Consider the following 26330-nt stretch of genomic DNA (forward strand, 5'->3'; position numbering starts at 1 on the left):
TGACTTTACTTTGTTTTATAGCAAAACCAGCTTTCAGAAGGACTTGAATTATTTTCTTCCCTTTCTCAAAAACTTCTTCTGCTGTGTTGCCCCATACGATGATGTCATCAATGTATTGCAGATGCTCTGGAGCTTCCCCCTGTTCCAGTGCAGTTTGTATCAGCCCATGGCAAATGGTAGGGCTGTGTTTCCACCCCTGGGGAAGTCGATTCCAGGTGTATTGGACACCCCTCCAAGTGAAAGCAAACTGTGGCCTGCACTCTGCCGCCAAAGGGATTGAGAAAAACGCGTTAGCAATATCAATGGTGGCGTACCACTTGGCTGCCTTTGACTCCAGTTCATATTGAAGTTCTAGCATGTCCGGCACGGCAGCGCTCAATGGCGGCGTGACTTAATTCAGGCCACGATAGTCTACTGTCAGTCTCCACTCTCCATTAGACTTTCGCACTGGCCATATGGGGCTGTTAAAGGGTGAGCGAGTCTTGCTGATCACTCCTTGGCTCTCCAGCCGACGAATCAGCTCATGGATGGGGATCAGGGAGTCTCTGTTGGTGCGATATTGCCACCGGTGCACTGTTGTGGTAGCGATCGGCACCTGTTGTTCTTTGACCCTGAGCAACCCCACCACAGAAGGGTCCTCTGAGAGACCAGGCAAGGTGGACAGCTGTTTAATTTCTTCCGTCTCCAAGGCAGCTATACCAAAAGCCCACCGGTACCCTTTTGGATCCTTGAAATACCCTCTCCTGAGGTAGTCTATGCCCAGGATGCACAGAGCCTTTGGGCCAGTCACAATGGGGTGCTTCTGCCACTCATTCCCAGTTAGGCTCACTTCGGCCTCCAGCACAGTCAGCTGTTGGGATCCCCCTGTCACTCCGGAAATACAGATGGGCTCTGCCCCTATATGGCTTGATGGCATCAGGATACATTGTGCACCGGTGTCCACTAAAGCCTTATATTCCTGTGGGTCTGATGTGCCAGGCCATCTAATCCACACAGTCCAATAAACTCAGTTGTCCCTCTCCTCCGCCTGGCTGGAGGCAGGGCCCCTCTAATCCTGCTCATAGTACTCGTTACCCACTTCTTGTAAATAGGAATCAGAAGTCCCTTCAAGAGGATCAGAGTTGAGATCAGCTCTTCTGTTCTTTCTGGGAAGCTGCCCACTGGAAAGTGGAGCGACGATTTTCCTCGAGGAACCCGAACCCCCTTTTGTAATTGTTTTTCCTTGCAGCTCGCGTACTCGTGCCTCTAGGGTCGAGGTAGGTTTTCCATCCCACCTCCTCATGTCCTCTCCGTAGTCACGCAATTGAAACCACAGGGTGGCTCGTGGTGTGTATCCTCTGTATCTTCTCTCTTGAACAGAAGAGCGCTTACTCCTAATGGCTGAGACACTGGTCCGTATGGGTGGAGGGTAGGGCATATCCTCTTTGAATTGCCGGAACTCCCTGGACAGTTTCTCTACAGCAGAGACGCAGGCCCGTAGGGAGGAAGAGAGACTTTCTTCGTATTGCCGGAGTTAGCCAGCCAATTCATCCACCGTTGGTCTCTCTCCGTCCTTCCAGGCCATTACTGCTAATGAGTTGGCATATGATGATGGTGCACTCCGTACAAACTTCCGCCACATAGGTTGCGTGCAATTGACTTCATCTGGATCTTTGGATGATTGTCCATTGTCCAAGTCACCATAAATCACTTCCAGCACCGCTAGCTCCCTCAGGTACTGGATACCTTTCTCCATGGTGGTCCACTTGCCTGGGTGACATAGAACATCTTCCTTGAAGGGATACCTTTCCTTCACACCCGACAGGAGTCGTCTCCAGAGGCTGAGGACTTGTGCACCTTTTCCAATTGCTTTGTCAATGCCTCCTTCCCTAGAAAGGGATCCCAGCTGCTTGGCTTCCCTACCCTCTAATTCCAGGCTACTGGCCCCATTATCCCAGCATCGGAGCAGCCAGGTGACAATGTGCTCACCTGGACGACGGCTGAAATCCTTTCGCATATCTCGCAATTCACTCAGGGATAGAGATCGGGTAGTTACCGTCTCTTTTATAAGTTCTTCCTCTTCCTCCTCTTCAAGTGATGACTCGCTCTCTTCCCTCTTCCGTGCTTGTGATGGCCCTGCTTCAGAGCACTCTGCCTCCTCACTCTCTTCCTCTGGCTCCTTCTTAGCAGAATCTTCCTCCTCCCTTACTAAACGAGCTGACTTCTGCTTCCGAGATTTCTTCTTTTGTACAGGGGCAACTGATACCGGGATGGGCTGGTTCTCTGGTTCAGCTGCAACAGTCTGAGTAGCTACAGTGCCCGCCGTGGGGGTTGGAGTAGTCACAGTGCCTGCCACATTGCCATCAGACCCAGAGAGCCTCTCTCCCCTTTGCATAGTGTTAAATAGGGTTCGATAGGCATGGGCCAGGCCCCAGCACATTGCAATGATTTGTGTCTCCTTGGAGCTGCCAGGCTGACAGCATACTTCTTCCAGATATTCTGCTAGTTTATCAGGATTCTGCACTTGTTCGGGAGTGAAGTTCCAAAACACCGGAGGTGCCCACTGCCCCAGGCATTTGCCCATGCTGTTCCACACACCCTGCCATTCATAACTATCCAGCCTTGGGGCAGATCTCCGGGTGATATTCTTAAATCGCTTGCCAACCTTAGACAAAACCGAAACAATGTTCCCCAGAAGTAGCAATAGAGGTATTTTAACTACCCAAGGGTGTTCAAAATACTGAAAAATTATTGTGATGAAGGAGGAAATGTTATGATAGAGGGTACCAAAGGTACCATTCTGCATTTCCTCCATAAAAAACCTTTCAGAGGCAGAAGTATAATTGCTAATCGTCTCCACAAGACAGTAGCCAAAATACAGTAACGGCTTTAGTACAGAGCTCAGATGATACCACATTAAGCTCAAGGTCAGTGCTCTAAAAACAAAATTCACAGGCGAGACATTACTAATCATTGCAGAGTACAGCAGCCCGCAGAAACCAACACCGATCCTTAACATGTACAGCAAAGACGAGAGCATCATGCAAATCAAATAAACTGATATTGTGACCTACAACCGTTATTATCTCAAGCCTCGTGCCCCACGTTGGGCGCCAAAAAGGACTGTCGTGGTTTAGCCCCAGCTGGCAACTAAGCACCACGCAGCCGCTCGCTCACTCCCCCTCCCACAGTACGGTGGGGGAGAGAATTAGGAAAAACCTCGTGGGTTGAGATAAACACGGTTTAATAGGACAGAAAGAAAGAAGGGAACAATAATGATAATACCAACAAAGGAATGTACAAGAACAAGTGAGGCCCAATACAGAGATTGCTCACCACCCCGTGATCGACAGCCGGTCCCCGAGCAGCGATTTCCGCCCCCCGGCCAACTCCAGTTTATGTACTGGGCATGACGTTGGATGGTAGGGAATATCTCTTTGGCCAGTCTGGGTCAGCTGTCCCAGCTGTCCCCTCCCAGCTCCCCGTGCACCCCCAGCCTGCTTGCTGGCAGGCCAGCACAAGAAGCTGGACTGTCCTTGACTGCTCAGCAACAACCCAAAACATCAGCACATTATCAACAGTTCCTCATCCCAAATCCAAAACACAGTCTCACACTGGCTTCTGTGAAGAAAACCAGCTCTATCCTGGCTGAAACCAGGACAAATAAATATACTGCTTTAGATGAAAGTCATACAAGGGGACACACAGGGGACTGTTGCTTCATTACCACAGGTTGCAACAGCCTCAAGCAGAAACTCTTGAACATTTTTTCTCCTGAAACACAGCTTGAAGACTTGCCTGATTTCAGCTCAGGTAGAGTTAATTTTCTTCATAGAAGCTAGTATGAGGCTATGTTTTGGATTTGGGATGAAAATAATGTTGATAACATACTGATGTTTTCAGTTGTTGCTAAGCAGTCAAGGACTGTTCAGCTTCTCATGCTGGCCTGCCAGCGAGAAGGCTGGGGGTGCACGGGAAGCTGGGAGGGGACACAGCCAGGACACCTGACCCAAATTGGCCAAAGGGATATTCCATACCATACGATGTCATGCTCAGTATATAAAGCTGGGACAAAGAAGGAAGGGGGAGACATTCGGAGTTATGGCATTTGTCTTCCTAAGTAACCCTTACGTGTGATGGAACCCTGCTTCCCTGAAGATGGCTGAACACCTGCCGGACGATGGGAAGGAGTGAATGAATTCCTTGTTTTGCTTTGCCTGCGTGGCTTTCGCTTTACCTATTAAACTGTCTTTATCTCAACCCATGAGTTTTCCCACTGGGGGGGAGTGAGCGAGCGGCTGTGTGGTGCTTGGTTGCTGGCTGGGGTTAAACCACAACAAGACATTGATACGGAATCCCTTGATTATAAAAACACTTTTAAAAGTAATGATTTCCATTAAAGGAAGTAAAGCAGAAAAGAAAAATGCTGGGGGAGAATCAAGTTATTCTTCTTATTGATTAGAAATTATACAAAATAATTTTAATTTTACTAGCTGATCAACTTTAATTGTCTAAGCTTATGTGAAGCAACACAAGATTTCTAGAATATTACCTCAAAAACTAAACTTTCTGAAGTTTAAGAAATAGAGGAAAGCCACTATCACTGCATAACTGTTTTGCTAATTATTTCCCCAAGCTTCCTATTTAGAAACATAGAATAGTTTGGGTTGGAAAGGACCTTTAAAGGTCATCTAGTCCAACCCCCCTACCATCAGCAGGGACATCTTCAACTAGATGAGGTTGCTCAGAGACCCATCCAACCTGACCTGGAATGTTTCCAAGGATGAGGCATCTACCACCTCTCTGGGCAACCTGTGCCAGTGTTTCACCACCCTCACAGTAAAGAATTTCTCCCTTAGATCTAGTCTAAATCTACCCTCTTTTAGTTTAAAACCATTACCCCTTGTCCTATGGCAACAGGCCCTGCTAAAAAGTCTGTCCCCATCTTTCTTATAAGGCCCCTTTAAGTACTGGAAGGCTGCAATAAGGTCTCCCCAGAGCCGTGTCTTCTCCAGGCTGAATAACCCCAGCTCTCAGCCTGTCCGCATAGGAGAGGTGTTCCGTCCCTCTGATCATTTTTGTGGCCCTCCTCTGGACCTGCTGCAACAGGTCCATGTCTTTCCTGTGCTGAGGGCTCCAGAGCTGGACACAGTCCTCCAGGTGGGGTCTCACCAGAGCAGAATAGAGGGGCAGAATCACGTCCCTTGACCTGCTGGCCACGCTTCTTTTGATGCGGCCCAGGATACGGTTGGCCTTCTGGGCTGCGAGTGCACATTGCGGGCTCACGTCCAGCTTTTCATCCACTAGTAACCCCAAATCCTTCTCGGCAGGGCTGCTCTCAATCCGTTCATCCCCCAGCCTGTATTGATACCAGGGGTATACATAGATCCTTCCAATCAACAGATGAAAATATCTCAAAATTCTGTGAATTCTGAGAGTAGCTAGCAATAAAAAGGGGACAGTAAAAGAAAAATGAAGCTATAGAGTGACTATATCTACTGGTAAATACATATCCAACAGATCATATTTTCACCAAGACTTACAAGAATTTGATCTTTAAAGAACATACTTTTCATACCTGTGTTACCCATAAGCATCATCTTTCTACTGATATGGACTAAATTGCTGACTGTATACAAAAATATATATATTTTTATATATAAAAAGATATCCTATAAGACATAATCTGATTTCCTTCTTATAAGGAGATACAAAACGTTCAGGAAAGAACAAGATTCTTTAAAATTCATACCTGAGATTGTTCATTTGAACTCACCTCCATGAAGCTGCAGAAAAATACTTTCTTTAAGCTTTTCTGAAATTATTCCTCAGGAGAAATGAACATTCCTAACGTGATAACAACACTATTTATCAGCAGAGAGGAAGTAAAAGACAACAGCCAGGGCTGACCATAGAAAAACATCAGGACAGAAGAACAGCGACATTGATCATACAAGAACATAAGAGCAGAAATGAAACAGAACTACACAACAGAATCAGGAGGATGGCAGCTGTTGCACTGTGAACAGTTTTCTTTAAGTCGTTACCTCTCCATCTATGAAAACAAAAAGGAGACACACAGGAAGACAAGAGAAACTTCTGTACAAATGTTCCAGGAAAAAAGGAGACTATTACTAATAATGCAATACGATTACAGAGAGTTGAAGCTCAAGTTTGCTGACACAGAGGTTAGTATTAGCAGTCCATTAATGCAAGCCTGCTGCCACCCCGTGGTACTTCAAAGTAGCTGCTCTGAAGAAAGTAGCACACTTTTCTATACTTCAAAACCAAACTTTAAACTACTCTCTAGTCAAACCAAACATGTTGGTTTGTCGTTTTTTGTTTTTTTAAAGAAAATCACTACTTAAAATATCTCCTGTTGATAAATTTTAAATTTAATTTAAATTTAACAACACTGCAGAGTGACGTGGCTAAAAAGACAACTGAGCACAAGTAATCATATCTATTTGAGCCCAGATTCAAACCCTGAATGCCCAAATCAATGCAAATGTTTTCCTCAGTTTTGAAGTAGGTATCTCTCCAAACCAGAGAGAGATGACTGGCATCTAGTTAAACAGTTTCAATCAAGAATTTTCTAGTCTCTAAACACCTAGCAGTCTGGTCTTCTGATTGCTTATCTTCCTAGCAAACATGCTGAGTAAGGTTTCTCATTACTTGGAAAACAAGCACAATTTCTGCTCACTTCTTACCACACACATGATGTAAGAGAGGATGGCGCCAGAGGAGCCAATGAGTGCACCAACAATAGTCAGCAAGTTGTTGTTCAGTAGGAAGCCCTCAGCACACAAAGCCCATCCAGAATAACTGTTCAGGACAGTAATAACTACAGGCATGTCAGCACCTCCAATAGCTGCTGTTAAAGTGACACCCTGGAAAAGGAAAGAAAATACATACTTCGGTATAAGCCACGACTAAGGAGAACATGCAAAGAGGACAGTCTGCCTGCAGCATTAAAAAATAAATAGGAAGTTACTTAATAAACCAATCCAAGTATTTTCAACGTAGGAGACATCAAGTTGTGACCTGAGGATTTGACTTACCAATTCTGCCTTCTGAGAAAGGACAGGAAGGCACTCCCCTGTCCTCATCCTGTGTTTAGTCACATATTTTTACTCACAAAAATATCCCACCAGCTCCATGTAATTGTTCATACCAGTAAAGTATTCATACTGAGCAGACTTTGCAAGACTCAGTGTACAGAATGGTAATATGCAGGGTAAATTTTGCAACAGCTGGTGTGAGTGAATGGGGGAAGTTACACATAGGGATAATCTTATTAAGTCATCATAACAACCTGTACATCCAGTGCCTTTATAAATATTTTAAGGATGAATATTCCAAAAATTCTTTTAAAATATCAGTTTATCATATAAAAGCCTCCATTAAATCATAACTGCAAAAAGTAATTATATACACACATGCCTGTTCTTAGAAACAGTTCTGTTTTACGGATAGATTTAGGAAAGTCAGTTACTACTTGCTACTGCAAGTTAACATGGAGACACTATGATGATAGTGACTCAGGATGGTAAAATACAATCATCAAGAGGAAACTTGCAAAGCTGAAGAATGAACTGCTTGTTGAATTTGTTTCACCTCCTATAATTCCCCAACTTACCATTACGGCTGAGAGCACTGAGACCGAACCTAAACAAGTAATTCCCATAGTGTAACTAGGATCAGTCATGTATGGAACCATTCCACCAATGCTAGCAGCCAGCAATCCTGCATTCAATGCACGTCGACCAGGCAAGAGCAGTGGTGTAGAATTCAGGATACCTGCAAACGCATATTCAGAGATTGACACATACATGCAGGAGAACCTGTCTCTTGCCCCAGAGAAGACAAAATACCTCAGCAAAAGAAAAATTTAAAAAAGTGTCCTGGTTTCAGCTAGGGTAGAGTTAATTTTCTTCATAGAAGCTAGCATGAGGCTATGTTTTGGATTTGGGATGAGAAAATGTTGATAAGGTGCTGATGTTTTGAGTTGTTGCTAAGTACTCAAGGACAGTCCAGCTTCTCATGCTGGCCTGCAGCGGGCAGGCTGGGGGTGCACGGGAAGCTGGGAGGGGACACAGCTGGGACAGCTGACCCAGGCTGGCCAAAGAGATATTCCATACCATATAACGTCATGCTCAGTATATAAAGCTGGGACAAAGAAGAAGGAAGGTGTGGAGGGATGTTCAGAGTTATGGCGTCTGTCTTCCCAAGAAACCATTACGCGTGACGGAGCCCTGCTTCCCTGGAGATGGCTGAACACCTGCCTGCCCATGGGGAGTGGTGAACAAATTCCTTGTTTTGCTTTGCTTGTGTGCGCGGCTTTTGCTTTACTTATTAAACTGTCTTTATCTCAAACCATGAGTTTCCTCACTTTTACTCTTCCAATTCTCTCCCCCGTGCCACCGTGGGGGAGTGAGCGAGCGGCTGCGTGGTGCGTAGTTGCTGGCTGGGGCTAAACCATGACAAAAAGGAAGAGGAAAAAAAAAGGGGGGGGGAGGAGCGGAAGATAAAACAAGATAGTTGAAGCTGAGACCTTGTGCTGACTCAGTATTGCAACACATTCAGACTTATTCTAGATTCTCAAATACTCCTGATTAAACTTGGTTTATTTCCTAAACTCTCTTAAGTGTTTCGGAATAGTCAAAGACCTCTCTTCCTCTTGAAAAGTGCCTTTTTTTTTTTTTTCCTTCATTAAACTTACTTAAATTCTGGCCCCAAGTCTTTGCATGCTGTGCATGAAGCTCTGTAACAGGAAGCTCTTAGCTGGAACTTCTTAGTACAGGTATTATCTCAGTCTCTCAAAAGCTGTATGCTTAGAAAAATATGACTACACAGATAACCCCAAATATAAAATACTCCTGCTTTGAAATGCTTTGGTTTCACCAGTACCCTCAGTCACACAGACTTCCCACAGCTTCCCACATTGGCAAAGACTTGAAGGGAAGAGAGGTTTGGGGATTTGTAAGATCCAGTTTAAAAAGACAAACAAGTATTTATTTTCACCCTAGGCTTTAAAACAACACAGCAAAGAGTAAAAATAATTATCCATTAAGTAATAATGTAAGTGTAAGTAATTACTTACTGTCTAATTTAAATTTAGCTGAATTCAAAAGAATGAACTGATCAAAGTGTGTGATCTGCTACCTTTAGTTCAATAGTATAGACAAGTTTATTATTATGGTACTGATATGACAATAGAAGGGAAAAAAAACCAACCACAGGATAGTGGGCTGAAACAGGCAGTGAAGTTCACCAGAGACATGCGCACAGATCACTAGGAGGGGTGGAGAGGGGAAGATGGAGAAGAGGAAGAAAATAATTGCTAAGTAGTTACTCATTTATTTCTTCTCAGAAATACATGCTACTGACAAAGCCTTCAAAAGATTATTAGAGAAGACAGCTTTCCATCCATATCATGCTTCCTCCTTCAATGACTGGTCTCATGAACACTGAAGAAAGCAAACAGATGTTTCCCAAAGGAACTATTGCAAGGCTAATAACAAGATCAGTAATAGGAAGCTCTTAATACCTGTACTAAGAAGTTCCAGCTATCTCAGTCTCTCAAAAGCTGTGTGCTTACAAAACCAGAAATAAATGCAATAAAGAAACCTTCAGGTGCATAAGAATCAGGAATTAGTGTTTAATTTAGAAGGCATATTTACTAAAACAGTAAGAGGCATGGAGTTTGCATAGTAGGTAAAGAGATAGTGGATTGGATGGTTTAAAGTGAGTCAGTCTTAACTGATACTGCAAAACTACCTACCTAAATGAAGCCTGCAATGCTAAGAACAAAGTCCCGTAAATATTAGCAGTGCTCACTGAGTCCAGCAACACCAGGGTTTCAATTAAAATGTCTACTCATGAAGATGAAGTTGTGATCATATAGATTCAATAAAATAGAATCAGGTACAGTGTCTTAACAACACTAAAGCAACATTCATTTCTAGATTAGATGAACTGAGGAAAGCTTATACGATTCGGTAATCAATAGCAGTAATATGTCCAAGCACTGAAGACAAACCATTTATAAAACTGAAGCTGTACACAAGCAAGAACAGAATTTTTAAAAGTACACTCATAAAAATTAAACACATAAAATTTTACCTAATGCAAAATACAATGTTTCTTTCCAATTATACAGCAGTCTAAAGGCAGAGCTAAATCGGGGGGGGGGGGAGGCAGGGGACACAGGACACAACCTTTAACAAATACTTAGTTCTGAATGGAAGGTCTCACCTTGCAGTTTTCCATAAGCAACAAGAGAGCCACTGAAAGTCACCCCACCAATGTACGTGCCAAGGTACGCCACAATCTTGGTGAGGTTTGCAGCTGGATCAGTAGTGAAGTGAGGATATTCAATCATGTATTCTGCTACACAGGTGAGCACAGCAGCCAAACCAACCAAACTATGGAAAGCAGCCACTAGCTGAGGCAGATCTGTAATCTGGATGCGTTTGGCAATTATCAAACCTATTGAGAGTTGAAGACAGGAGAGAAGTCTTATAAAACACAACTAATCTGTGCAGCTAGAAATTGATATATCATGGTTCAGTGTGCAATGAATACATGTACACACATGCTTGTTCGAATGGAAAAATTTGTTCTACACTAGAAATTGCTATAGCATTTAACTGAAAGCTGCATATGTGTATTTTGTGCAATGAGGATATAATGGAAATTAGAGAGAAGATTAAAGCATATCATGTTCTTAGAAGCTTCATTAAATATTGAGAAATTCAACATTTTCTGTTAAGAAAGCACAGTGTGAAAAAGTGTATTTGGCAGCATTCAGTCAGCAACTGAACAGAAGTATGAGGTTGGGCAAGTTCGTTCACCTCTGCGTACCCAGTTTCCCTAACAAAGATGATGTGCTCCTGCTTTTCCACCAGTCTCTCCATTCTTTACCGCATCCTGATGCATTAATAAAAGCCCTGGGACTTATGATTCTTTGTTCACATACTTGCAAAATAACATAAGCAAGCCATAAATGTAAGTTAGTCAATTCGCCTGTGAGCTATACAATATTTTGCATATATACAGCTTGCATAAATGCACATATAGAGCATATATTGTTAGTTTATAGTATCATACACATACCTATGGTACCACCAAGTGTCACTGCACCTGACATCTGCGACAACAATTCAGGTGAGGGTTTAAGGCCTCCAAGAGTTGCTGCTAAACCTCCTGCAACACCAATCATACCCAAAGCATTTCTAAGACGAGCTGTTCCTTGGGTGGACAGACCAGCCAGGGTACCAACACAGCATAAGCCTGAGCCCAGATACATCATCTTTAAAATAAGAAAAACATCAATATGCACACATGAAGTAGAGGCACATTCTGTTAAGAAAGCACAGTGTGAAAAAGTATATTTGGCAGCATTCAGTCAGCAACTGAACAGAAGTATGAGGTTAGGCAAGTTCATTCACCTCTGCATACCCAGCCCCCAGGATAAAGCTATGCTTGGATTCACTTTTTCCACACACAGAAGAATACACATTGATTTTTCTTACTATTAAAACAAATGCAAACAGAAGTCCGTCTACCATAAAAGGTGCTATAGGTACAATCCCTGTACATCCCTCTGTGCTGAAATCTCATCCCATCCAGATATCATACCTACTTTAACTGTCACTTCAAGTTAAGCTTTCAGAAACATTTAAACCAAAGATTGGTTTCTATAGTCACTCTAATATTTAAGATGTAATTTAGGAAAATTGCCCAAAAAATAACAAAGTACCTACTGCTTGGGGGGGAGGGGGAGATTAAGCTTTTAAAATTTGCAGATTCAGCATTTGAGGTATGATTACAAGCTTAATCAACTTCATATTGGCTTTTTTGGAATACATAGCTGATTAAAAGACCATGGCTAATTTGCTGTTTACTCCTTAACAGAGTAAGCAGTGAAGGATACCTTGCTGCGAACAGTGGACTGAGAGTCACAAAGTTATCTTCTTACCTGTTCAATATTATAGCCACCGTTGAGAGCAGCTGCATAGCCTCCTACAAATACACCACCAGGAAGTAGGTACAAGTAGTTGTACTCAGGAGGGTCTGTGGGACGTTTGAACATATCCAGCATTCTCTGTGTAACTAGAAACCCACCTGGACAAAAGGCGGCAACAATTTTTAAGAAATAAAAGCTAAAACTAATCATATGCCAAGCTATAACAGAAATATTTCGTTAAACCATATTACCACACAAAGTTAGCAACTGACACCAATAAAGCCTCTGAAAAACTAGTAAGCTGGAAAACCACCAGGAAAAAAAGGTGTAATCAGGGTAAGATCCTGTTGTCTTTTTTAACCTTTGGAGGGAATTTATGAAAGCCTGGAGGACTTGCTCTGGCTCCATACTCTATGTTGACTACAGGGTACAGTTTAGTTTATAACTATACTCTTTTCCCTGTCTACTCTAGAAAAAAAAAGTATTTAAGTCATGTTACTCACTTTTGCATCTTTTTTTATTCATGAAGCTAGGACTTTTGAAGAATTCTGTTCTATGTCACCAACATATTTTTCAAGTAGGAAAAGGAATACAAAGACAAATGCAGTACCATCTTGGGACATACAGGAAAAAGCTATTTTATATAGTCATCACCTAAAGGATACTGTAAAAGAAAAATGCACATTTAAATGCTTCCCTAAAAAAAGGTTACACCACAGGCTGTGTGAACCAGATACAATAACTACCACGAAATTTGGGGTTTTTTTTTTCTTTATTGATGGATGCTATCAGATCCTATTCCCAGAATATTTCTGGAATCTAGACACTGTAAGAGCTTGAAGAATTAAAAGAATTACACAACTGCTTCAAATTAGCCTCAGGGGAAGAAAAAAAAACCCACAACCAAACCCTAACATTCATACCTGCAACATTGACTGAAGAGTTAAAAGTTGAAAGCACTGCTAGATTTTGAGGAGTGTTTTCAGGGAAATAGTTTCCTCCCATCAATACCAGTCCACCAACTGCAGTTAGTCCTATTTAAAAGGGAAAAAAAGTGTTACTGAACCTTAAAAGGCTCTACATATAGAGCAAGTTTCCTTCCACCTGTCAAAAAAATACCAGTCAACTCAAATTTTTACCCCTACTCTACACATTACTATTTAAACAAAGACTGCCATGATTTATTTCAGCAATATAAACATGTTTAAAAAAAAAGTATATGAATGTAGTTTTGAAGTACAGTGCCTCAAGCACAGAGTCAGCCTCTGAGTACGTATTTGATAAAAGAAACATTGCTTTTAACAGTCAAAATAGACCAGACTCGTGACCTGTCACATATATACACACATAGATATATAAAATCTTACATGTTTATAAGGTTAAGAATCTTACAGGTCACTGTTAAGATATTTCTCTTTTTTCCCCTGCTCAAAACACATAGTTTAAGGAAAGGAAAAAGAGAAAGCAAAAAAAATGAAAGACAAGTTCTTTTCAGGGCAACAATTTGGGAAGAAAGATGTGTTGTATGAAAGGAGAGACTGCAGCTCTCCAAGTAAAATAAACTATAGAGCAAACAGCTTAAGAGTTTATGCTAGTTTTGGCTGTGATACTGTCAATTTGCTTTACAGTAGCTAGTATGGGGCTATGTTTTAGATTTGTGATGAAAACAGCGTTGATAATTCGCGAATGTTTTAGTTACCGCTGAGCAGCGCTTACACAGTGTCAAGGTCTTTTCTGCTTCTCACACCACCCCACCAGCGAGTAGGCTAGGGGTACACAAGAAGTTGGGAGGATACACAGCTAGAACAGCTGCCCCCAACTGGCCATACCATATGACATAATGCTCAGCATAAAAACCTGGGGGAAGAAGAAGGGGGGGAGGGGAAAACACGTTCAGTTATGGTGCTTGTCTTCCCAAGAAACCATTACATGGGATGCAGCCCTGCTTCCCTGGAGATGGCTGAACACCTGCCTGCCCATGGGAAGTGGTGAATGAATTCCTTGTTTTGCTTTGCTTTACCTATTAAACTGTCTTGATCTCAAACTATGAATTTTCTCACTTTTACTCTTCTGATTCTCTCCCCCATCCCACCCAGGGAGAGGGAGCAAGAAGCTGTGTGGTACCTGGTTGCTAGCTGTGGTTAAACCACAACAGTCCTTTTTGGCATCCGAATAGGGGCATGAAGGGTTTGAGATAATGACAGGTTTGATTGGAACATGCTAGATACTGAATTTATAGCTGTTATGGCTGTTTAGCTATTAATCGTCAGGCTTCTGAAACTGTCATGGGGCATGCTTGCCTTCCTGTATATTGAGTCTAGTGCTTGTTAGTGGCTGCTTTTTGCATTCACTGCTTGCCGTACTGCTTATCATCTTACTCTGCCATGCCTGGGAAGATTTTGATAAAAGCAATGACGATGCGCCTGAGCTAGCAGATGGCCAGGACATTGCTGCTGTTTCTGTGCTGCTGTACTGGACAGGATGTAACTCCAGTATGAACTCGAGTCGAAAGGACTGTGACCTGTGGATGAGTCCACGTGGGAACAGGACACCCTGAAGCATCTGTGGCCGTGGACAAGCCCATGCCAGGGCAGGTATATCTCGAAGCATCTGTGGCCATGGTGATGTCTGTGCCACAGCAGGTAGACCTCTGATGGAATTGTGGCAAAAGGATAAGTCCACACTGGAGAAGGTACACGTCACAGAATCACAGAATCATTAAGGTCGGAAAAGACCTTTAAGATCGAGTCCAACCATCAACCCAACACCACCATGCCCACTAAACCATGTCCTCAAGTGCCACGTCCACACGTTTTTTGAATACTTCCAGAGATGGTGACTCCACCACCTCCCTGGGCAGCTTGTTCCAATGCTTGAACACTCTCTCAGTGAAAAAATTTTTCCTAATATCCAATCTAAACCTCCCCTGGCGCAACTTGAGGCCATTTCCTCTCGTCCTATCACTAGTTACTTGGGAGAAGAGGCCAACACCCATGTCGCCACAACCCCCTTCCAGGTAGTTGTAGGGAGCAATAAGGGCTCCCCTCAGCCTCCTCTTCTCCAGACTAAACAACCCCAGTTCCTTCAGCCGCTCCTCATAAGACTTGTCCTCCAGACCCCTCACCAGCTTCGTTGCCCTTCTCTGGACACGCTCCAGCACCTCAGCATCCTTCTTCTAGTGAGGGGCCCAAAACTGAACACAGGATTCTAGGTGCGGCCTCACCAGGGCCGAGTACAGGGGCACGATCACTTCCCTACTCCTGCTGGTCACACTATTTCTGATACAGGCCAGGATGCTGTTGGCCTTCTTGGCCACCTGGGCACACTGCCAGCTCATATTCAGCTGGCTGTCAACCAGGACCCCCAGGTCCCTTTCTGCCAGGCAGCTCTCCAGCTACTCCTCCCCAAGCCTGTAGCATTGCATGGGGTTGTTGTGACCCAAGTGCAGGACCCGGCACTTGTTATCCTTTACGACCGTGGCCAGATTGAGTTCTACCTGGGCTTTTGCCTTTCTAATTGTGTCTCTGCTTGACCTAATGAGATCCCTATACTCTTCTTGAGTTACCTGCCCCTTCTTCCAAAGGTGGTAAACTCTCCTTTTTTTTTTTCCTGAGTCCCAGCAAAAGCTCCCTGTTCAGCCAGGCCAGTCGTCTTCCCCGCAGCTCGTCTTGCAGCACATGGGGACCGTCTACTCCTGCGCCTTTAAGATTTCCTTCTTGAAGAATGTCCAGCCTTCCTGGACACCTTTGCCCTTCAGGACTGTCTCCCAAGGGAATCTCTCAACCAGTGACCTGAACAGGCCAAAGTCTGCCCTCCAGAAGTCCATGGCAGTCATTTTGCTGACTCCCCTCTTTACTTGACCAAGAATCGAGAATTCTATCATTTCATGGTCGCTAACCCCAAGACGGCTTCTGACCACCACATCTCCCACCAGTCCCTCTCTGTTTGTAAACAGCAGGTCAAGCGAGGCACCTGCCCTGGTAGGTTCACTTACCAGCTGCGTCAGGAAGTTATCTTCCACACACTCCAGGAACCTCCTAGACTGTTTCCTCTCTGCTGTGTCATACTTCCAGCATACGTCCAGTAAGTTGAAGTCCCCCACAAGAACAAGGGCTAGCGATTGGGAGACTTCTGCCAGCTGCTTGTAGAATGCTTCATCTGTCTCTTCATGCTGGTTGGGTGGTCTATAACAGACACCCAGCAGGATATCTGCCTTGTTGGCCTTCCCCCTCATCCTTACCCATAAGCACTCTACTTGGTCTTCACAATCATTGATTTTCTATACAATCAAAACACTCCCTGACATACAGAGCCACCCCACCACCTCTCCTTCCCTGCCTATCCCTTCGGAAGAGCTTATAGCCATCCATTGTAGCACTCCAGTCATGTAAGTCATCCCACCATGTTTCTGTGATGGCGACTAAGTCATACCTGTCCAGCTGCACAATGGCTTCCAGCTCCTCCTGTTTGGTGCCCATGCTGCGTGCATTAGTGTAGATGCACTTGAGCTGGGCTATCGATTTCACCCTCAACATCGGCATGCTACACCCCTAGGCTCATCTCTAGTGAGCCTGGTTTTATTCCCTTCCCCCTTCGAACCTAGTTTAAAGCCCTCTCGATGAGCCCCGTCAACTCATGAGCGAGAATCTTTTTCCCCCTTGGAGATAGCTGAACTCCATCTGCTGCCAGCAGGCCTAGCGCCCTGTAAACCTCTCTATGGTCAAAAAACCCAAAATTCCGCCGATGGCACCAGCCTCTGAGACGTCTTAACCAGGCATGTCTTCCTGTTCCTTTCAGTGTTCCTCCCTGCCACTGAACGGATTGACGAAAACACTACCTGTGCTCCCGCTCCATCAACCAGTCGCCCCAGCACTCTGAAGTCCCTTTTAATTGCCTTTGGGCTTCTTTGCGCAACCTTGTTGTTGCCAACCTGCATGACCAACAGCGGGTAGCAATCAGTGGGCTGAACCAGACCAGGGAGTTTCCTAGTGACATCTCTCACACTGGGCCCCAGGGAGGCAGCAGACTTCCCTGTGGGTTGGGTCTGGTCAGCATATTGGGCCCTCTGTACCCCTCAGAAGGGAGTCACCTATGACAATTACCCTCCTTTTTTTCTTGACAGAGGAAGTCTTGATGCATGGGGCTGTGTGACTCATCCCCCTAGGCAACCCCCTGGATGGACTTTCATCAAGGTCCTCATGTGTCTGGCCCTCAAGTTCCAGAGCCAGATCTGTTCCTGCTCTGTTGTGTAAGGGCAGCTGGGATGGTGAAGGAGGCTGGGAGGGGATTTGCCTGCCGCTCCGAGCAGGGACCTGTTTCTGTTCCCCCTTGTCTCTTAGGCCCTCTCCTTCTGCCCAGCAGCAAGAAGGTAGGGGATCCTCTGCTGCTTGTGGAGCCTCCACCCGCTGCCTTTGCCTCAGGGATGGCAGGGTGTGGTTACACCAATCTATCTCCCTCTCATAGTCTCTGATACTCCTCAGCCTCTCTCCTTCCTCTTTCAGCTCTTCCACCAGACTGAGCAGATCATTGTGACTGTGGCTGTGGTTAAGTCCATGCTGCAGCACATACACCTTGAAGCATCAGTGGCTGTGCATGAGATCATGCTGGAGCACCTCAAAGTGTGTGGCCATGGATAAGCTCTTAACAATGCCGGTACATTACTGGAGGTACTGGAATCATGGCTAAGGCCATGCTGGAGCAGGTTCACTCCTAAAGTCATTGTGGCCCATGGAGATGGCCACTTTGGAACAGGTGCACCTCAAAGAGACTGTACCTGTAGATAAGTCTATGTCACAGCAGGTATATCCCTGAAGAGACTGTGGCTCATAGATAAGGCTCCACTTGGAGCAGGTACAACTTTAAGGGACTGCAGTCTGTGGATAAGTCCAAGCTGAAGCAGGGGCAAGGGGAGGAGTTCATTGCAATGTTAAACCCTATGGTCCAGTCCAAAGGGCCCAGGGGTGGAGACTGTAATGGAAATATCTTTAAATTGTTGTAACCCATGATTTGAGTTGCATGTTATAGGAATTACTGCTGTAGCAGGAACCACCTGAACCAATGGAGGACAAGCCTTACAAGAAACAGTGCAAATGCAGCAGTGACCCAACCTGAGCTGGCTTTGGTGCCCAGTAACTCCACAGAACACACCAACTCTCCTGTCCTCACCTCTCCACCATAACAGATGGAGCCCAAAGTCATGGACTAAATGAACTCAATGGATATTTTCTGGATATTTTATGGGCTTTTAACAGATATTTTACAGGAGCAGTCCATAGTCTAAGGAAATTATATATGTGTATTATATCAAAGGATGCAAAGGAGGGTGGTAGTTAATGAGATTGGATAGTGTGGAACCTGGGCATGATGCAACTGGTATGGAATAAGGGGTGGATGCTGTCCTGGCTCTGGCTTGGATAGAGTTAATTTTCTACATAGTAGCTAGTATGGGGCTGTTTTGGATTTGTGATGAAAACAGTGTTGATAATATAGAGATGTTTTCATTATTGCTGAGCAGTGCTTACACAGAGTCAAGGCCTTTTCTGCTTCTCATACCACCCCACCAGCGAGTAGGCTGGGGGTGCACAAGAAGTTGGGAGGAGACACAGCTGGGACAGCTGACCCCAACTGACCAAAGGGATATTCCATACCTGTCCTAGTTTTTCTGGGACAGAATCACAAAATCAGTTTTCTGTTCAGGAAAGCTGCATTTCTGAGAAGACTGCAGCACCCATTACTGTGAGAACAAAGTTGATAAGACACTTTGTTTTAGGTCATGGCCAGCCATGGTATGCAGGTGTCCATAGTGATCAAGGCCTCTAGCAGTCTTGAGACAGCCAGGTGCTACAGCTAGGAGGAATGGAGGCCAAGGCAGCTGACCCAGGCTGGCCAACAGAAGTATTCCATACCATAAGCATCCCACTCAACATAAATTGGGAAGTCTGCTGGGAACAGTACTCTCTCTCTGTCTCAATGGCTGCCATCCCTGGATGGTCTCACCCATCCCTCTGCTCTTGAGGCCTACTCTCCCTTCACTGACCAGCACTGGCATTTTAAAAGGCATATCAGCAGACGTTTGTCTAAAGTTCATGTAAAAGGACTGGCATTTATTTCAAATAGAAAACAAGAAGTTGCATGACAGCTACTTACCAGAGATAGCATTAGTCACTGACATGAGTGGAGAGTGAAGAGCGGGAGTCACACCCCATACTGTATGGTACCCCACTATTCCAGCTAGGCCAAACGTCATCACCATTTGTGTGAAAGCAGTATTAGGAGCTATGATGCCCAGTCCTAACATGCCCACTAAACCTAGAAGACAAGCACAGCAAAACATTTCAGTTGTTTCTTACACTTGATCTATGTACAACAGGAGTCCAGTATTGAGCTAAAAGCAAAAAGGAGTTTTGTGCATGGACTTGTTTCAAGATCAGCTGGATCATCCTTGTCAACTACAAGACTCTAAAGTGCTAGTGGTTCTTTAACAATAGAAAATAAATCCATAAATGTTGGGATCACTCTGCACGGCTCGACCTTAAGGAGAAGGAGCTGTGGCGTTGAGCTGCACGGCTCGACCTTAAGGAGAAGGAGCTGCAGCATTGAGAAGCTGGTAAACAGCTGGATATCTGCACGGCTCGGCCTTGAGAAGAGGGAGCTGTGGTAAACAGCTAAGAAGCAGCAAGAAAAACAGGGACACCTGCAAGCAGCAATCCTGACTGTGTGAGGGGCGCGTGGACAGTGCGTGATCAGATGCTTGTAACCAATGGGGGGCGATGTCTGGCGCGTGGACAGTATGTTAACCTATAAAAGCTGTGTACTTTGCTAAAATAAAGGAGAATGACCATACCCACATTGGGACTCATCATTACTCCGGGATCGCCTCCCACTCCGGCATCTGGTAGCAGAGGATGGTTACGTGCTACAATTCTTCGTGACTGCGGTAAGCGCAGCGAGAGAAGGGGAGTGGGAAACAAGCGACTGGGAGAGGTACTGTAATCCTCAAGCGTGGGGACAGATACGGAGCAGTCTAGCTAACTGCCTCCCAGAGGGTGAGCTGCCATCATGGAGAGTGAGGCAGCTGCTTCGTTGCTCGCAGGCATACTCTCTAAGAGAGAAATCGAGACAACGGGATTAAATTAGGAGAGGGTGAGCTGCCATCATGGAGGGTGAGGCAGCTGCTACGTTGCTCGCGAGTATACTCTCTAAGAGAGGGATCGAGACAACGGTGAAAAAGCTTACTAAGCTGATTAAATTAGGACAGTGCTTGGGACATTTTAAGGACGCTCGCACATTGTTTTCAATAACGGAGTGGCGAGAGTTAGGAGAACAAATGTGGCAGAAACTTATTGAAGGAGATGAAAAGCTGGAAAAGGAAATAAAGTCTGTGAGAGAACTGTGGAGAGACATGATAGAAACTTTAAAGGCTATGAAAGCGGAACGAGAAGTTGCGTGTGCGGCTGCTCAGATGCTAACTCCAGGTCTGATGCCAGAGAAAGCGAAAAACGGGGAAGCCAAGGCGGGGCCGATCGCGCGGTTCTTTGGGCTACCTGCTGTGAAAGGGATGACGGGGTCTACGTGTAAGACTGTAGCTGAGTTGCGTGATAAAGTTGAGCAGGATTCGGGGACGAAAGAGCCGGATAATCTATGCTCCCCGCTTTCATCAAGAATGTCGCCTTCTCCAGAAAAAGCGGAAGTCATCGGGGTTCAAGCAAGACAGCAGAGACAGCAAAGGGGGTGCGGAAGCCAGCCATAGCAGGCACTGCCCCGGTGCCTGGAAGTCGCTCGCGCAACCGAGGAAACTGTTGGAATCTCGCCCTGATCAGGTGAGCGGCTGGGGAGGAGATGGGGTCCACGCTAACAAAAGAGGAAGAAGCAGTGGTTAAGCTCCTCCAACATATCCTCTCCAAGAGAGGTGAACAGTATGAGGAAGCCGGCCTAAAAAGATTATTGGTATGGGCACGGCAAAAAGGACTAATTCCCTCAGTAAGTGAGGCTTTTGAGATCCGATCTGGGAAGGAATTGGCGCAGCACTGTGGGAGGAAGTCAGCACAGGCAACAAAGACAGTGTAAAGTTTCTGACACTCTGGAGGTTGATCCTAGAGACATTAAAAGAACTAAAGGCAGAACACATCGCATGAAGAAGGGGCGATGGTCAGACTCCTGCCACATATGCTCTCTAAGAGAGGACTGAAATATGATGAATATACACTTAGAAGGCTTCTAATTTGGTGCCAAAAAGGGTACCTCCCCAATCTGTCTGTGGCGTTTAAGGCAGAGACGTGGGAGGAGATAGGAAAAATGTTATAGGAACATATTGGGAATGGAGATAAAACCGCTGCGGAGTTAGTGACAGCATGGAAGTTGATATTAACCACATTAAAAGCCTTAAAGGCAGAGAGAAAAGCTGCAGCTGATATGGAGGAGGCTGTTAAACCGCCTTCAACCAATCCCTTTTTAACCGAGTCAGAGGGTCCAGGACCTTCAGTGACTCCGACTGCACCTCCTGAGGTGCCAGATGCACCAGGTGAACCGGCTGCATTAGATAAGTCAGAGAAACAGATCTACGAAGATGTATGTGAGGGCAAGACGGGACAACGTTGCCCAGAACAATGTACTCAAGGTTCCCCTGTGTGCCCGTGTGAAAGATCAACGGGGCGAGTCTCGAAAGGAGATGGGCAAGCAGCGGAGCTAGGAACAATGTGGCGATGGCTATTCGAGACTGTTTTGAAGAGCCAGGGGCTAGCAGCAGACTCTGCAACAGCTTTTGAGTTACCTACCTGGGAGAAAGCAGGGAAATTGGTGTTTGAGGCAGCCTCTAAAGGGGATCATACGGCTATGAAAGTGTTAACAACCTGGCGATTAGTCAGAGACTCTATAAAGGCGATAAAATCAGAGCGGATGGCGGCGGCAGCAGCTGCCGCTGCCACAGCCCTGGGAGAGAAGGGAGGCCGAGCTGGGGATGATAAGAACGAGTGACCCCCGCCCGCCCCCCCCCACACACACCCCTGCCCCCCCCGCTAACGCAACCAATGGAGGTGGCGAGTCCTCCTTGGCCCCCGCCTCCTGACCTGGAACATGAGCGCTGGTCGCCCGTGGCGCAACAGGAGGGGGCTGCCTGGGGTGATCCTTCCCCCAAGTCGAGACACGACCCTGCCCAACATTGGTGAGGCATGAGACAAGAGGCCTTGGCAGAGGGGGAGGGAATGGAGCGAAGTGGCTACCGGCCAGGTCGGTACGGCCGGCAGTAAGACCAGAAGATCCTGTCACACGTCCCACGGACGCAGTCAACTCCGACGTACCGCCAGCTGACGCTTTTACTCTTTTGTATGCGGAATGATGGCTTGTTGACTGTCTCAGCGGCACTCCCTGGACGTTCAAGAACAAGAACTTCAATATGCCATATTTGTAAAATGGTGTTGTGGGTTCATTCTATGTCGTTGTAATTATTGTCACAAATGTATCATTTCTTTTGCAGGGAATCAAAGAGTATATTTCAATTGCTTTTTTACCATTCCCTTAGCAGCTGAGGATGCAGAGAAGTTTGCCTTTACGGTACCACCAGTAAATAAAGGAGAGCCAGCAAAGAGGTATCATTGGGTAGTATTACCACAAGGAATGAAAAATTCACCTACGATGTGTCAGACATTTGTGGCATGGGCTCTAGAACCGGTGCGGAGAAAGTATCCAGACTTAATAATGTATCATTATATGGATGATATATTAATAGCAGGGACACAATTGAATGCAGACCACATTTTACAGCACTTAGAGCACTATTTAGGAAAACGGGGTTTAAAAATAGCACCGAAAAAAAAATTCAAAAGAAGGGACCATGGCAATATTTGGGCTGGATTATTACCAGGGGAGTGGTCCGCCCACAAAAAATAAAGATTAATTCGAAAATAGAAAATCTTTCTGATGTCCAAAAATTAATGGGGGATATACAGTGGGTTTGCAATATTTGCGGAATTACTAATGATGATCTGAGGCCGTTGATGCCGCTCCTGGGGTCTTCAGCAGAGGCTCCAGAGCGATGTCAACTGCACAAGGATCAACACCAAGCTTTGCAGAAGATTACTGAGAAGATAGCAACAGCCTATGCTCACAGATGTTCACCTACTGAGAGTATCTCGCTTATGATAGTTAATTCAGGAGGGCAACAGCAACATCCACTAGGATTGATCGTGCAGTTAGGAAATACGGCAAACAGTTTGAAAGTATTGGAATGGGTTTTTCTCTCCTATCAACCCAGAAAAACAGGGGTCACCAGATATGAATTATTTGCACAACTCATTATTAAGGGAAGACAAAGAATTGTAGAAATATCTGGATTAGAACCTGTAATAATTTATGTTCCTGTATCTCAAAAGTACTTAGATTGGTTGTTGGCCAGTTCTCCGGAGTTTCAGATCGCAATTTTTTAAGACGCGTTACAAATAGCTATCCGTCCGATGGATTATTGTCACTGTTGGCTAATCAACAGTTTGAAGAAATGCCTATGCGATCAGAGACCCCAGTGAACGGGATGACAGTCTTTACCGACGCAGGACGCAAATCCCATAGAGCGGCTGCCACTTGGCAGGAAAATGACGAAGGGAAACATCAACTGTTACCTGGGGTGTGTGGAGATTCTTTACAAACTATGGAACTTTGGGCAGTCCTTTGGGTATTCGAAAAATGGTCTCAAGAGGCTGTTAATGTTGTCTCGGATTCTCAATAGACACCTTTTCGCATGCCATTTGGGCTACCGCACAAGGCGGAGAAACAGCGCGACATGTTATCAAGCAAATGCATGCTGCTATTATGCCCTTAGGAGTTCCTTTACAGTTAAAAACGGATAATGGGCCTGCGTATGCGTCTCGAAAATTTTCCCACTTCTGTCAGCTTTGGGGCATTCGACATATTACAGGGATTCCTCATTCCCCTACAGGGCAAGCTATCGTGGAGCGGGCACATCAAACATTGAAAGCGCTTTTGCAAAAACAAAAAGGGGAAAGCGTGCTGGACACGACAGAATGACTTGCAAAGGCGGTGTATGTGTTAAATTATTTGCATTTTACGGGAGACAGGGAAGACCCTCCAATGGTGATTCATAATTCAAGTCTACGATCTGGGGTGTCCCAGACTGGGGAAAGAATTTTAGTACAGTATAAAGATGTGGTCACTGGAGAATGGAAAGGACCTGCAGAGTTAAAAATGACTGGTCGAGGCTATGCTTGTATTCTTACAGATAGCGGAGTAAGATGGGTTCCAAGTCGATGGCTTCGACCATGGCGAGCGCACCTCTCTCCACAAGCAGAAGAAAGTTGTTCGTGAGTCTGATAGTCACGTGTTTGATATGCCAGGTTCAGGCATGGTTTTCCGTTCAACCAAGAAAAAATATCTGGGTTACACTAGCTAATCAAACGGGCCAAGGCCACCTTTGCTTATCTATATCCACTGCTGAGAATCCGTTTACAACATGCTTGGTTGGTCTGCCCTTAGGGGACTATGATTCGGCAATGGTAGTAAAGAAGACCGCCCCTGATCTAGCCTTGTTTTTAAAAATAACAAACACCTCTGCAGTTATGGATAAGTGGGATAGATGGATGGCACATGGACCACAGGAGTTGTTGGAACCGCAGGAGTTGGATATTTTAGGATGCATTACAGCCCCTACCTGTTTATATTTTAATTGGTGTAATTATACAATGAGCAACATCTCGTGCTCTACTATTGTCCCAATAAGACTCCCTAAAGGAATATTTTTGATTTGTGGTGATCGTGCATGGCAAGGTGTTCCCTCCTGTTTGAGAGGTGGTCCTTGCACATTGGGGCGCCTGACATTGCTAACTCCCAACACTTCTATGATATTGAACCTTACCCGACGGCATAGAATAAGACGACAGATTCGAAAATATCAGGAAGGGTGCAATGACCAATTGGATTTTTGGACTGCGGACAAAACCATACTAGCCTCTTTCCTTGCCCCTGGGGTCGCTGCTGCCCAAGGCTTAACCACTTTAAATAAATTGGGATGTTGGCTAGCGAAACAAATCAATGCTACTTCTGCAGCACTCAGTGCTTTGTTTATGGAAACTGACTCAATAAGGCATGCGACATTGCAAAATAGGGCAGCTATCAACTTCCTACTTTTGGCCCAAGGGCACAGGTGTGAGGAGTTTGATGGCATGTGTTGTATGAATTTAACAGATACATCACAGTCGGTAACTCAACAATTGCGAAAACTGAAGGACTTAACGGACAGGTTACAGGCAAGTTCACTAGGCCCCGAATCATGGCTGTCAAGTTTGGGCCTAAGCGGATGGTTACTTAGTAAAAGGGGCAGTTGTTATAGTACTTGTTATCTTAATACTAATGCTTATTGTACTGTTTTTATTGCATTCTCTACAAGGAATGTTTCAAAAGGCAGTAAAGAATGCTTGGCTAGCTAATAACTCCAACGAGTATCTTACACACCCAATGAATGAGCTTTGTTAGATAAACACGCTCAAAACAAAAAGGGGGAGAGGCTACCACATTACCCTAAGAACGTTCGAATAAGGCCTTATATGCGTTAAATTATTTGTGGAAGGAGAAAGGACCTTTTCAACTGCTAACCTGGGGACGAGGTTATGCTTGTGTCATTACAGACTCTGGAAATCATTGGGTACCCGCAAAATGGTTAAAACCATGGGTGAAACAGTCACCATCGTCATCGTCGGACACATCTTGACACTATCAGGTGTCATCGCAATCTGGATGCCATCTCAGCCAAAAGAAAATGTATGGGTAAATCACACTGAAATTAGCGGTATCATGAGAGAAACATGGAAAGCTTTTAGGGCAAAGCGCTCTATAACTACAAATCCTTTAGTAAGATACAATATTGGTTTTCATAGTTTTGTACAAGTGCTTTTTCCATCGCTAGGAGTAGTTTCTATCGCTAGGAGTAGTACAACTAGAATTGTTTGCCTTGTAATATTCTGCTATTAATTTAAGCACAGTTGATATGCGACTGCTGGATTATGGTAAGACGCCGTGTGAACAAAGCCTACGAACCAATAGACGGGATGGCTGTGGCGCGTGCAGCACGTCTGGCCAGCGGATGCATGCGCCAGAGGCTCCCTGTGTTAAAAGGTGACAACTGAGGCAAGTTCCGACACTCGCTGGCCACGTGTGTTGAAACTCGTTCCTCTACAAATGTGTAATACCGGGATTTCCTGAAGGGCAGTGGGCCGGTGTATGGCAAGGCCACCGTTGCCTCCGTGGGGACGCCCACATAAAGCTGGCACCTACCAACTGCTGGGCTGAGTTCGCGGCACAGGACGATACAAGAATGTACAGATGGTCCATCTTTCTCACAGTCCTTGGGTTGTGAATGATCCATCAGGTTTTGTTTATA

At 45.1% G+C, this 26330-nt stretch overlaps 1 protein-coding gene across 1 annotated transcript in view; it reads right to left on the bottom strand.

Moving 5' to 3' along the window:
- LOC309415256 (NAD(P) transhydrogenase, mitochondrial-like) overlaps positions 1 to 26330 on the bottom strand; it is a gene marked incomplete at its 3' end in the record, with an annotated part of 98942 nt that overhangs the window by 35979 nt on the left and 36633 nt on the right. The window contains exons 10-16 of the mRNA XM_082012722.1: positions 19097 to 19258; positions 12874 to 12984; positions 11963 to 12108; positions 11098 to 11293; positions 10237 to 10470; positions 7619 to 7779; positions 6690 to 6869 (exon numbers count right to left, since the gene is read on the bottom strand). Of these exons, the coding sequence (XP_081868848.1) occupies positions 6690 to 6869; positions 7619 to 7779; positions 10237 to 10470; positions 11098 to 11293; positions 11963 to 12108; positions 12874 to 12984; positions 19097 to 19258 (1190 nt within the window). The remainder of the gene's footprint in view (positions 1 to 6689; positions 6870 to 7618; positions 7780 to 10236; positions 10471 to 11097; positions 11294 to 11962; positions 12109 to 12873; positions 12985 to 19096; positions 19259 to 26330) is intronic.

This window comes from Phaethon aethereus (assembly GCF_964289735.1).
Source record: "Phaethon aethereus genome assembly, chromosome: W".
NCBI classification, from domain to species: Eukaryota; Metazoa; Chordata; class Aves; order Phaethontiformes; family Phaethontidae; genus Phaethon; species Phaethon aethereus.